The sequence below is a fragment of the Oreochromis aureus genome, linkage group 23, assembly GCF_013358895.1.
Source record: "Oreochromis aureus strain Israel breed Guangdong linkage group 23, ZZ_aureus, whole genome shotgun sequence".
In the NCBI taxonomy this organism is placed as follows: domain Eukaryota; kingdom Metazoa; phylum Chordata; class Actinopteri; order Cichliformes; family Cichlidae; genus Oreochromis; species Oreochromis aureus.
In genome coordinates, this window is record NC_052963.1 from 26,764,767 (window position 1) to 26,778,102 (window position 13,336).

Consider the following 13,336-nt stretch of genomic DNA (forward strand, 5'->3'; position numbering starts at 1 on the left):
GGACTCTCACTCTTAGAAATATTAAGTTATTGTAAGAAATCATTATTGGTTATGTTTTTTTGACTCAAGTATAGGATTCCAGATTTCAATTTAAAAAGGTAAATTGGATGCTTAATTAAACCAAAACTTAAGTTTTGCAAGAAAAACTGACAAGATGGAATTTTTTAAATATTTTTCGTGGTTTAAGTGAGTAAAGATCTACAAGAAAAAAAAATCCTATGCAGTTTTTTGGTTGCAGACCTGTGTAATTAGCTATCTACTGCCAGGTGATAGCTTTTGCCTGTAATCAAAGACAACTGATCTTATTATTATTAAACAATCACAAATACTACATGTGCTCGAATGTAAGAAATGTACCAAAGATGGTATTTTTAAGACATTTTAAGATTTTTTAGGGACTTGTTACACTTGTTAATTGTGACTTGTATGTTCATATGTTTTGTTTTTTTACCAAACAATAATTCAGTATCAACAGAACTGATCTTGTGTTGTGTTAAACTACAGCAGTATTAACTCACAGTAGGACTCAAGTTGTTGAGAAAAAGTAAACATGTAGGTTTAAACATAACCGACTCATCAGTCTGGCTCAAACTTTGACCCTTTGGTCAATAATCCCCCTCCAGAGGACGGACAGAGAGACAGAGACGGACAAACAAAGCTATAGACACACTGAGTACTGCTGGATCTGGTTCTGAGGTTCTGCTCAGAGGTCTGGATCATGATGGAACCAACATCAAAACCTGCTGCTGTTCTGCTGCTGTTTCTCCTGCACAGCTGTGTAGCAAACCATGGTAATGAACTCCTTTCTTCTTCAATGTGTGAACTGGTGTTTTTAGTGCTCATATTAGTGGTACTAAATGTAGGATCAGGGGTATTTGTGTACATTAACAGTAATATTACTAATCTAGATCAAAATTTTACTTTGGTTTGAATATATGTAGGTTTAAGTCTTTTATGGACAGTAATGAAAGTTCATTAGAAGACAGAAGGTAACCCTCAGTCTGTGTATCTGTACATTTGATTGTTTAACCAAATATCACTTTTCTTTCTTCTTCTCTTGTCTTGAATTTGATGAACACTAAACCAAATGAACCATTTTAAATCTGATGTGGAAGTATAATTACAAAGACTGTTTTTACAGTCTTTGTAATTAGTGCTACTATTACTTCTACAATTACCCGATAGAAATACGTGTATAATATGATTGAAATCAATTCTCAAGTATGTAAATTACTGACCTTTACTTAAGATGTTTTCAATCCATTACTTTTATTTTTTGAGTACGTAGTTTGTACAGTATTTTTATATGCCAGCATTCGGCCAAAGTGGGGAGGTGGGTGAAACACAACTACCTGGAAGAGGCAGACCCTGTAAATTATTTATAAAGCATATTGTGTCATTTGACAAAATCTTCCTCATTATTAGACAGAAGATAAATGGAAGAATGGAAAAATTTTATACAAATCCAATCCCCAAAAGTTGGAACATTGTGTAAATTAAAACAGAAAAAAAATATTTTATTAAAAAATAGATCTTAGAAAACACATCAAATGTTTAAGCTGAGTAAATGTGCTGTTTCAAAAACCATATCTCAAGTTGAATTTGATGGCAGCAGCACATCTGAAAGGACTGTGTTTACCACTGTCTAGCATCTCCTGTCCTTTATAAACGATCTGTAAACATCAGGAATGAGGAGAGCAGCTGATGTAATTTTGGAAGAGGTACTTTGTCCCATTTTTGTCTGATAGAGGGTTCTAGCTGCTCAACAGTCCCAGGTCATCTTGCATTTGATCATTTGTGTGACTACAGAACAGATTTTAAATTAAACTGGAGGCTGAGTTTTGGTGATGCTGGAAGGGTTTAACTGATTTTCCATCTTTGCTATAGTTTTTCTCAACAGCCACCTCGCATCACAGGTTTTGGTCCGGAACAGACGAGCCAATCAGATGTTTGAGGAGCTGAAAGCAGGTGACCACACAGCAGCTTTTCTCCTCATTATTACATCCACTAGCGTTCGACATCTTGACCATTCATAATATGATGTGTCTACTAAACTGAACAACACTTAAAAGAAACACTCATAAAATCTCCTTGATTAAAATAAATGTTTGTACAGGGAGCAGGTTCATTTCTCTCCCTTTCGTATCTACTTTAGATTCAAATGTAATCACTTACTTTAGCATGCGCTGCAGGTTTGGAACAATATTAGCTTTGAGTCTTTGTTGACTGGAGGTGAGCAGAGACTGTTAAATGTTAGCATTAATTTTGGAAAGTAAATCAAAAAGAAACAAAAAGAGCCAAACAAAGACAACAAACAACTGTGAAGTGACACAAAATGACCCTAACATGTTTTACAGGTGCTCTCTATGTTTGTGTCTCATGATACTGTCACGATTACAGTGTGTTAATGTGGATTATTTCATATCAGGGAACCTGGAGAGAGAGTGTGTGGAGGAAATCTGCGACCACGAAGAAGCCAGAGAGGTGTTTGAGCAGCCAGATAAAACAGTATGTCTTTACTTCTCTCTGCTGTCAGAAGTTTTAACAGCACAGAGATCAGTTCAAAGTCTAACCGCAAAACAATCTCTCTTCCTACAGGAAAAATTCTGGAACAAATACCTCGGTGAGATATACTGCATTTAAACATGGAAACAAATATGTTCAATACTAAGAGATAAGTATAAGTATATGAACAGTATGATTTTTTTTATTACAATAAATAAGAAAAAACATTTCTTTCTTCAATTTTCTGGTTTTGTGTAACCAACAGTTCCACAGTCTTTCAGTTTATCAGAGGAAATTCTCATATTAAGTGATTTTAAACAAACAAAACATCCATCCATCGATCCTTTTTCTTCTGCTACTCTGTGCCCTGGTCATGAGGGCAGCAGCCTGCACAGAAGCCCAGAGCCCCTCCCACCACCACCACACACCCCCACCCGAGTCATCAAGAAAACTTGTATCCACCCCCTCTATGACAGAGATGTTTGTGTTTGGATGGTTGGATGTTTTGGTCCAGTTTAGATTTGTTGTGTTTCTGAATAGAACCTAGAATTGGTTGAATGTTTCTGTGCTTTCTGTTGGTTTGAATGAATTTAATTTTGTTTAATCTTGTTCATTTTTTTTTTTTTTGCTTCTGTTAAACTTTGTGCAGTTGGATGCAAGCAGAGTTTAATTTTTCATGTTGTTTGTACACCAGAGTTATTTCAGCTGTGTGCTGCACTGCAAACACAAACAAAGTCAAGAACAGCCCACCAAGGGAGCACACAAACATCTCACTGTGTCTGTCTATTTGTTCTGCAGACTGTAAAGGAACTCGGATGTCAAGAACAGCAAAAAACATCAATCTCATCAGAACATGCATAGAAGGTGAATATAAATGAACACAATAAATAATAAAACAGTTAACTAGCGCACATTAACGCAGAGTGTGTGTCTGTCCTCAGGTCAGTGTATTTCTGGTCAGGGTAATGGTGTGAACTACGAAGGAGACATCAGCATCACGCAGTCGGGCAGAGTGTGTCAACACTGGAGGCACAGCTTTCCACATCCTATCTTTAGGTAATTGAGCAATTCCCCACATAAAAACTAAAATTACAGTCCTGAAACTAACTAACGAACTTCTTAAATTAGGTAAGAAATAACCAAAGCAAAGCAACATATTACTCATTACCTGAGCAAAAGCAGAAAAATACAAAGGACATCTAATTTAGTCATATTTAAAAGGGATAGTTCACAAACTAACTGGTAAAACAAAAATGATTAACCACCCAATTCATAACTCAGTAATGTCTTGATGCATGCTCAATCATCCAGGTAAGTAAATCTCCAAAAGTTGATTCTGTTCATCTGGACGTAGCGTTTTGTGGGAGAAACGTTTCGTCACTCATCCAAGTGACTTCTTCAGTCTCAGCTGACTGCAGGTTTCCCCAAACCTTATAAACAGTACATTTGCACAATGACTGAAACCAGCCCACTGAAGGAACAATGGGCTGTGAGGTCAGTTCCTTGATCATTAATATGCAAATTCTCATGACCATCAACAACCACTGATCAATGCCCATGAGTACCATTCACAGAGAGTTGGGGAATGGCTGCAATCACATCATTGTAAGATGGTGAAAGATGTACCCTTAGGCCCCTCCTCCATTCAGAGATGGTCTTTCCCTTTTCACGTAAATGGCCTCCTTGGCTCCGCGCTCAAACCTGCGTTCCTCCCTGTCCAGGATATGTACATCCTACTTCAGCGGGGGACTAGGCAGGGCTGCTGTTTGTCTCCACTGCTCTTTGCTCTAGCTATGGAGCCTCTGGCCATTGCAGTTAGAAGCAGCTCTGATATTGTAGGTATATCCTGTGGTCCTGTCAAATCTACTATAACTCTATATGCAGACGATGTGGCTCTAACACTGTCTGATGCCAGGCTCTCCTTGCCTCCCCTGCTTCATCTCATTAACAAATTTGGACAACTCTCTGGTTTCACAATTATTTGGGACAAGTCCATTTTTATGCCACTGGCAGATGGTCTCGACTCCAGCTTCATCTCTAGCTTACCTTTTAAAACCACCAGCAGTCACTTTAAATACCTAGGTATTAACATTCCCAGAAACCGTAAGCTACTATTTAAATTGAACTTTCAGGTCCTCATTGATAGTATTAAAGCCAAGATGGATAAATGGACTCTTCTCCCACTTTCTTTAATTGGACGTGTCAATATTATTAAAATGGTAGTACTTCCTAAATTTATTCATCTTTTCCAAAACATACCCATCTTTCTCACCTCATCCTTTTTTTAAAACTATCGACTCTATCATTTTGTCTTTCATCTGGGCAAATAAACCCCATAGAATTTCAAAGGCTCACTTGCAGAAACCCTCCTCTGAGGGCGGATTAGGCCTCCCAGTTTTCAGGCACTACTACTGGGCTTGCAATGCCAGAACGTGGGTTTTCTGGAACAGTGTTTCAGCTGTTCCAGCTGTTCAGGAGGGATGCGGTCCTTCTTGGCCTTTGATAGAGGCACACAATGCTAAATCAATTTTTGGTACGTCACTTGATGCTATTCTGTTTTCTAAGCCCAGCATACCTACCAAACTTTTTAGTAATGATTTTGTCCTAGGTCATTCTCTTAGGATCTTAAAGCAAGTTAGGGTTGCTTTGTGCCTTCCAGACCTATCCATTTTTGCTCCCATAACTGAAAACCTTTCTTTTTCACCTGGTTTGATGGACCCTGTGTTTAAGCTTTGGTCAGCACTAGGTCTTCACACTATTAAGGACCTCTACATCGACAATTGTTTTGCTTCATTTGCTCAGCTGCAATCGAAATTTATGCTCCCCTCTGCTCATTTATTTAGATACTTGCAAATTAGGAATTTTGTTAAACACTCTTTTGCCCATCTGGATAAGCCCCCTGCTCATAGTGACTTTTATGATTATTTGATTAAAAATCCCACTTCCAAACACCTGATCAGCCAATTTACTACACTTTTTACACTTACAGCACCTACAAACCACATCAAGGATGCTTGGGTTAAGGACTTGGAAGTAGACATATCGGATGCTTTGTGGGCCAGTGGGTTGAAGAAGATTAAAGAATGCTCTGTTAATGCCAGACTACAACTTATACAGTTCAAGGTCCTTCATCGTTTGCATTTTTCTAAAACAAAGCTATGCAGCATTTTTCCGTCTATTTCGTCTTTATGTGACAGATGCAGAGCGCTGGATGGAACCCTTGGTCACCTTTTCTGGTCTTGCCCCACACTCAGGAGTTTCTGGGCAGAGATATTTAATATATATAACAGGATTTATGACTTAAAATTAGAGCCGGATGGTGTACTTGCAGTGCTAGGCTGCTCCCTAGCCTCATTGGCACTCAGGCGTCCTCTTCAGAATGCCTTAATGTTTGGCATGATTGTAGCTAAAAGACTTATTCTTAGAGCCTGGAAATCACCTTCTCCTCCATTGTTCAGGGTTTGGCTACGTGAGATGATTGCTTGTTTGTATATTGAAGAGGTTCGTTATCGTTTGGCTGACACCCATTTTAAGTTTGTCGAAATCTGGGGCCCTTTTCTCAATCATATTAATGGGATTTCAACATAAACTTTAACCCTTTTTTGACTGCACTTTGTGTTTGTGTGAAACTGAACTTCTGCCGGACCCTGATTCCTTCCTGGACCTGTTTCCCACATTTTTCGGACTTTGTGAACTCTGTTGCCCTGTCTAACCTCACACAGAAGATCATTTTCTTTGGACATTGGTGTTTCTTTTGAACTTTTGATTTGTACTGGCTAACTGGTGTATTTTTCTTTCTTTTTCTTTCCTGTTTGGGTTTTTTTTGTTTTTTTGTTGGTGTTGTGTGTTTGCTTTCTGGTTTTTCTTTTTTTTTCTGTGCTTAAATGGTATTGTTTTTGAATCTTATGTCCTTTGACTGTTGTGACGTTATGTAACTTTGAACTTAAAATCTTATAAATAAACATTAAAAAAAAAAAAAAAACAGCGTTCCTCCCTGTCCAGGATATGTACATCCTCATTGTAGGTGTAGCTGTAGGTGTAAATAGACTGCAGAGTCCTGGCCCGACAAGGTAGCTCGTCTGTGTTGTGCCATCCGCTTCACCAGAGGTTGTTTGGTTTCCCTGACATATAAATCCTGGCAATCCTCCTGGCACTTTACAGCGTACACTATGTTACTCTGTGTCAGGGGACCCGATCCTTGGGGTGGACCAATTTTTGGCACACCTTGTTTTGGGGTTTGAAAGTCACAGAGACACAGTGTTTAGAAAAAATGCATCATAACTGTTCTGATACTCCTGACACATACGGGATCATTACAGGTTTTCGCTTAGGCAGCAGTTGTCTTTCTCTCCTGGATCGGCCTGAGCTTTCTTTAGGTGTCTTCTTTAATGATCAAGGAACTGACCTCCCAGCCCATTGTTCCTTCAGTGGCGCTAGTTTCAGTTATTATGGAAATGTACTGTTTATAAGATTTGGGAAACCTGCAGTCAGCTGAGACTGAAGAAGTCACTTGGATTTACTTACATGATTGAGAATGCATCAAGACATCTATAGCTTTGCTTTTGCAGATGATCAGTACAACATCGCATTAGTACAGAGGTCATGCCAATCTGACAGTTTTCCCATTCCATTCTGTTCACACTGGTGAACAACACACTGAGATCCTTCCTCCACTTGGGGAAGTAATTAATTCCCTGTTTTCCTGTGTGTCTGCAGAGAGTATAACGCTTCAGAGCCAGGCAGCAATTTGAAGGAGAATTTCTGCAGAAACCCTGACCGTCGTCCAGAAGGACCCTGGTGTTTTACCAAAGACCCATCTGTCCAGAAAGAAACCTGCAGAGTACCAATATGTGGCAAGTATCATTTGGGTGACCTCTGTGTCAGCTGGTAGAGGAATCTAAACAGCCACTGAGTAAAGATTATAAATACAATGATAATAATTAATATTCTTGAACCATTTAGGCTAGTTGACACTCTTGTGCTAATAATGTTGGAAAGCCATGTCGACACCTAACATGAGCTGCTCACAAGTCACTGAATCACTTCAACAGTCTCTGGTTTCCACATCATTGCTGAACTCTTCTTACATCCTGGAGTGTTTCAGGGCTCATATACAATTTAGAATTATATTTCTCTGTAGTTTGAGCTCCGTGTCCTGTCAGCTGATCTGTCTTTCTTTTTTTTCTTTTTTTTGTTAAAGGTGAAAACTTTGTCCCACCCACTGTGGCCACGAAACCACACAAACCTATAGTGTGCTTGCCCAATAATGGTATAGAATATAATGGGGACCTAAGTGTTACCATAGGAGGTCACACCTGCCTGCCATGGTCATTACCGGAGGTAAAAACCCTCAGTCAGGACAAAGAGTTCATCCCTGAAGTTCAGCTACAGACCAACAAGTGCCGAAATCCTGACGGTGACTTTGAGGGCCCCTGGTGCTATGTCAGGATTGCTGGAAATATAACAATGGACTACTGTGACCTGCAGCTATGTGGTAGAGTACAAACCTACAATCCACTTTTAAATAAATCCTCCTGTTTACCAGGCCCTTACTTTTCCAATTGTCCACCTGTTTCTTGCAGATGACCCGCTATTAGGGCCTGAGCAAACAACTGTGACCGAAGGCAGGGAGCGCTCCGTCTTAGGTCAGGCCAGGAAAAACCTTTTCAGTCCTCGCACATTTGGACAAGGAGAGGATGGTGAGTGCACTTAATGGGCAGTGACAGCAACCATCAGGTAATCACTGTACCCCAAAAAGCTGAAAGAGAACTATTCAAGAAGCAGGTGATCAATCTAGCCTGTTAATAGTTTTGTTGTGTTTGACCATCTATCTAAGTTTTTATTGACTTCTTGTATTGCAGATTGTGGACAGCGTCCCCTGTTTGAAAAGATAAGCAAAACAGATCAAAAAGAAGCAGAGCTTTTGGAGTCATACGCAGGGGCTCGTATCGTTGGGGGTGATGACGCTGAAGTGGGCTCAGCTCCATGGTAATGACACTAGATAAACAACATGACTTTAAGGATGGTTGACAAAATTGTTCTGAATGTCTGTCAAAACAGACCAGACTACCATCAGGAGATTATCAAGATAACATTAGATATACTTAATTTATCCCAACATTCAGGAAACTGCAGCACTATAGCACCCAAAACATAAAAACAGTAAAATACATAAAATACCACAAAACCAAATAGCTTGAAAGGTAAATAAAATACACACAAGAAAGAGCTGAGGAACAAGGAAACATAAAAAGTGAAGGACTCAAAAAGTAAAAATGAAAATATTTAGGAGCTTGTGAGTACAATCAAGCAAATAAATACAAGTATGACACAGGGAACTTTCAACATCTGTCTCTTCAGAAAGTTTGTATGCTGCCTGGCCAGGATATAATGGGGGTGGCCCAGGTCATCCAGTTATTATGCATAGCCATACACCACAACCATACTCATTTGGGTGACCTCTGTGTCAGCTGATAGAGGAATCTAAACAGTGATAAGATGATAAGAACAGATTAGTAATATGTATACATTCCACAGTGAGCAGTTAAATATTGAGACCAAAGAAATGTTCTGTTTGCAGGAACATATCTGTGATTACACAAAGCTTCCTCTCACAAACCGTGTAATCCTGACACATTTGTTCTTCCCACTCAGATTGGTAGGATTGGCCTGCTCGAAAGCTCCTGAAGGGTGGTGCAGTCAATGAGTGTCCATTGTCCATTCTGCCAGTCAGAAACAAATAAATGAACCATTAAGAAATGAACTGTTCCTGTCACCTTTTGACTGACTTTTTATTACCAACTTAATAGATAATTGTTGTTGTTTGCAGGCAGGTGATGCTGTACAAGCGTAGCCCACAGGAGTTATTGTGTGGAGCCAGTCTGATCAGTGATCAGTGGATCCTCACTGCAGCTCACTGCATCCTTTACCCACCCTGGAACAAGAACTTCACCATCAATGATATACTGGTCCGCCTGGGAAAACACAACAGAGCCCAGTAAGAAGGCGTGTCTGTCTTAATTATCATTAGTTTCATTTTGAAGGCCTGTTGGAATTATGTCATTTTTTTTCTAGGTTTGAGCGTAACATTGAGAAGATTGTGGCAATTGATGAAATCATTGTCCACCCCAAGTACAACTGGAAGGAAAACCTGAACCGTGACATCGCTCTGCTGCACATGAGAAGGCCGGTCATATTCACTGATAAGATCCATCCTATCTGCCTGCCCAGCAAGACGGTCGCCAAGTTGTAAGACAAACGAAACATTTTCAACCAATTACAAGTTGACAAGTTCAGACCAAATTCTTTAATTATATTTCCCACACAAATCAAAAGAAAAGGGTAAAAATGTGTCTTTTGCCTTTTATCTAGCTTGGCACAGATTGTTTTCTTTCAGAACATGGTAGATTCCTCTCTTTAGGACAGAGTCAATCTCTGCTCAATGTGAAGAAGTTAAATTGCTACTGCGGTGAAAAGCAGCGCCATAGATTAGCTTAAAGCTGAGTGGTGGACCTATATTGCCTATTGGTAAAGCAATTTACCAACTTACCGCTATTTGTGCCACTCATCTAAATGGACTAAACACAGGCATCCAAAATCAGTTTTGTCCTGATGGTGTTAACTAAAACATTCAGACTAGGGTTTTTACCTTTCTCTGACGTGAGTCTTGTGTAGTGCTGGCATATAAAAAAAACTGTACTGAATGGAGAATTAAATTTCCAGTTCTGTCATGTGATCTGGAGCGTTTTCATGTGGGGGAGATTCTGGGTCAGACATAGAGCTTGCTGGAGAGATTATTTTGTTCATATGGTGTTGAATACTGCTAGAAATATTAATTGGGGAGGTATCAACACAGTTTATTATTGTGCCAAGGACTTTGCCTAAAGTACTGAGTAAACAACAATTTGATTAAATCAAGTCAGGTCCTCAAACTTGGTCACATAGCTATTTCTGCATAGATATCGATTTTCCTTTTCTCCAGTTATCCTGCAGGGGGATAAAAGATTCATCAGATCCCACAGATTCCTTCTGTCTTAAGTCTAAGTCTAAAGTAATGCAAAGACTGTGCCAGTAGAGGGTGCTATTAAGAACTGTGGTCAGAGACACTTTGGTTCAGTGAGGTTTATACTATGGATGGTGACAGGCCTTGTGATATATCTGACTGGTATTTTTTCCCGGCAGTCTGATGTCTGAAGGCTTTAAGGGCCGAGTTACCGGGTGGGGGAACCTGAAGGAAAGCTGGAACCCTGCAGTGAGAAATTTACCATCAGTCCTTCAGCAAATCCACCTACCGATAGTGGACCCGAACATCTGCCGCAGCTCCACTTCAGTCAAGATCACAGACAACATGTTCTGTGCTGGTAAAACAAAACAAAACACATTTGTTCAACAAGAAAATGCTTGTTTATATTTTATTTTTGGCTTATTTTTGGTCCAACTGTTTGATCCTGAATAAACCCCTGGTGTGCTGAGTGATGCTGCCGTCTCATCGGCTGTACTGAATGGAATTTGGCTGTTTCTCTCAGGATGATCCTGGATCTGCATCTCGACTCATAGTTTCTCTATAATTACAGTCTCTGTGTGTTTCAGGTTATAAACCAGACGATAACAATCGTGGAGACGCCTGTGAGGGAGACAGCGGTGGACCTTTTGTAATGAAGGTGAGAATCACAATGAAAGAAGAATAACTAATGATAGATTAAGTCTCCTCTTTACCATTTCTTATCATTAGATAACATCCGGTTTATATCTCAAGCAGCTGTTTAATAAAATATTTGTTAAATAAATTATAAGACCTACTGCACGGGAACACATGGAAGTGACATCATGTTTTAATTAACACATAGTAATAAATTATGTAGACTATGTATTAACGCTTAATTATATAATCAAATTAACATTTACATTAAAAATGTAAAGTTTTGTTGTTCACAAGTTGAACAGCAGTTTAATGGGATTTTCTTATTCCTGACAAGTTAAAATTGTTAACGAATTTCCTGAAAATCTGTCTGGACATTAACAGTATTTTATAGTCATAAAATATTTAACCACAACTCAAATATGTAAAATTTATGAAAATGCAAAATGTTTTAATTAGGAAATACCAATGCTTGAGTTGACCTGTGCCAAAGTCATACAGCCATGTTTTCTCCAAATAAATTCCCAGTCACACAATCCTAGAGACCAGATGGTAACCCCATGGCAACCAAAGGGAAAAATGTGTGTTCTCTGGGACACCAGTGATGATTTGATTCACACAGTTTGTTCAGGGTTTATTCAGTGATTTCATTTATCGCTTTAACTTTGTGTGCATTTTTTTTAATGTTGTTGATTATAAATAATTTTTTTGGTCTGTAAATCACTTTCTACCTAGGTTTTAAAAATTGCCACACAGCACTGATTTTATTATTATTAATATTAGCATTAAAACATATACACTACACAATCATACACCAACATTTCACTGGATTGCCTTTAGCTTCGATGACGGCACACATTCTCGCTGGCATTGTTTCAGTAACGTTATGCAGTTCACGTTCAGGTCGCCTACTAATGGGAATGTTGTTGGTTTGATCCCTGTCTGCGTGCCAAATACCCTTTGGGCACTTTGGCACCAGAAACCTCCAAAAGGTAGGAACTGAAACTCACTATTCACTGGTGAGTTTCAGTTAGTGAGGCATATTGAGCTTTGAAGATCCTAACTACAATATAACTTATTAAAAAGCTGCTTGTTTCACAAACTCTAGACAGGGGGATAGTAACAAGAAGTTGAATGACTATGTAAAAAGTGTGTGAAGTCTTCAGATTTGCCTAATTGGCAGCCTCAATCTTCATTTATTATCTCAATTTCGAGAAAAGCAGTAAATCCTCACAGTTAAGGGGATTATTATTTGGGATTTTGCTTAAAAATTGAAAAAAAAAATAGTTAAAATATTTATAGTTTTTCTTTCTTTGAGCTCTGAAAAGACTTTTCTACCATTTACAAAAGGTTCAATCTGAGAATTTAGAATAGTTGCCTTTGCAAACAATGAGTCTTATTTTGAAACTGTCTTCCTGTGCAGTACCCGGCAGAGAACCGCTGGTATCAGATTGGCATCGTGTCATGGGGAGAGGGCTGCGATCGCGACGGGAAGTACGGCTTCTACACTCACCTGTTCAGGATGACCAGGTGGATAGGCAAAGTTATTGAAAAGATGGGAGGAAGCGATGATGAGTAAACACAAGTACTCGATCAACGTCAATCACTTCACATTCATCCCTGTTAAGCAACATGGCCCCAATAAAGATTGTCATCGCATTGTACCCTGGCCTCTGGTGTTATTCAAGCCTTGGTTTGACCTGCAGCAATAACAAATAAGCCAACGTGATCTTAGGAGTTCTCTGGGGATTTTTCCAGAGGTTTGTAGCAACCAGCCAACAGATTGTTAACATAAACAGAGGTTATAGCTGCACTGTACATCCATGTACTGTTTATTTATACATGACAGAGGCTCTAAAGTGTTCTCATTATGTTTGTTTACTCCTGAATCATCTTCATCTGTTGAGCCATTTTCATGGTCTCTTTGACTTCACCAAGTTTCCCCAGCAGTGCTACTCTAGATCTGTTAACCAAAGTTCAGTTTAAAGCATTACAGTTACAGCAGCGATAGAAACTATTAAGGAACTCTAAGAGGTAAACTGATAAACTTGTGGTAGGAATTCTTTCTACAGTTAAAAACGACAACAGGGCATCAACAGCTGGATGATTGGATAAATACATCTCAGCATTTCACCATACAGTTGTCATTCAGGTGCGCCACTCAGGTATATTTTGAGACAATGCCCTCACTTT

General features: G+C 39.1%; 1 protein-coding gene across 1 annotated transcript; it reads left to right on the plus strand.

The window, feature by feature from the left end:
- The first annotated feature begins 625 nt into the window (after positions 1-625).
- On the plus strand, positions 626-12,807 carry f2 (coagulation factor II (thrombin)). Its single transcript, XM_031745810.2, has 15 exons — positions 626-791; positions 1,888-1,968; positions 2,429-2,508; positions 2,599-2,623; positions 3,304-3,369; positions 3,447-3,561; positions 7,222-7,358; positions 7,706-7,999; positions 8,088-8,204; positions 8,367-8,493; positions 9,335-9,502; positions 9,580-9,753; positions 10,687-10,865; positions 11,095-11,165; positions 12,567-12,807. Exons 1-15 carry the CDS (start codon positions 719-721, stop codon positions 12,720-12,722), a joined length of 1,863 nt encoding a protein of 620 aa, XP_031601670.2. The 5' UTR covers positions 626-718; the 3' UTR covers positions 12,723-12,807.
- Positions 12,808-13,336: the final 529 nt, after the last annotated feature.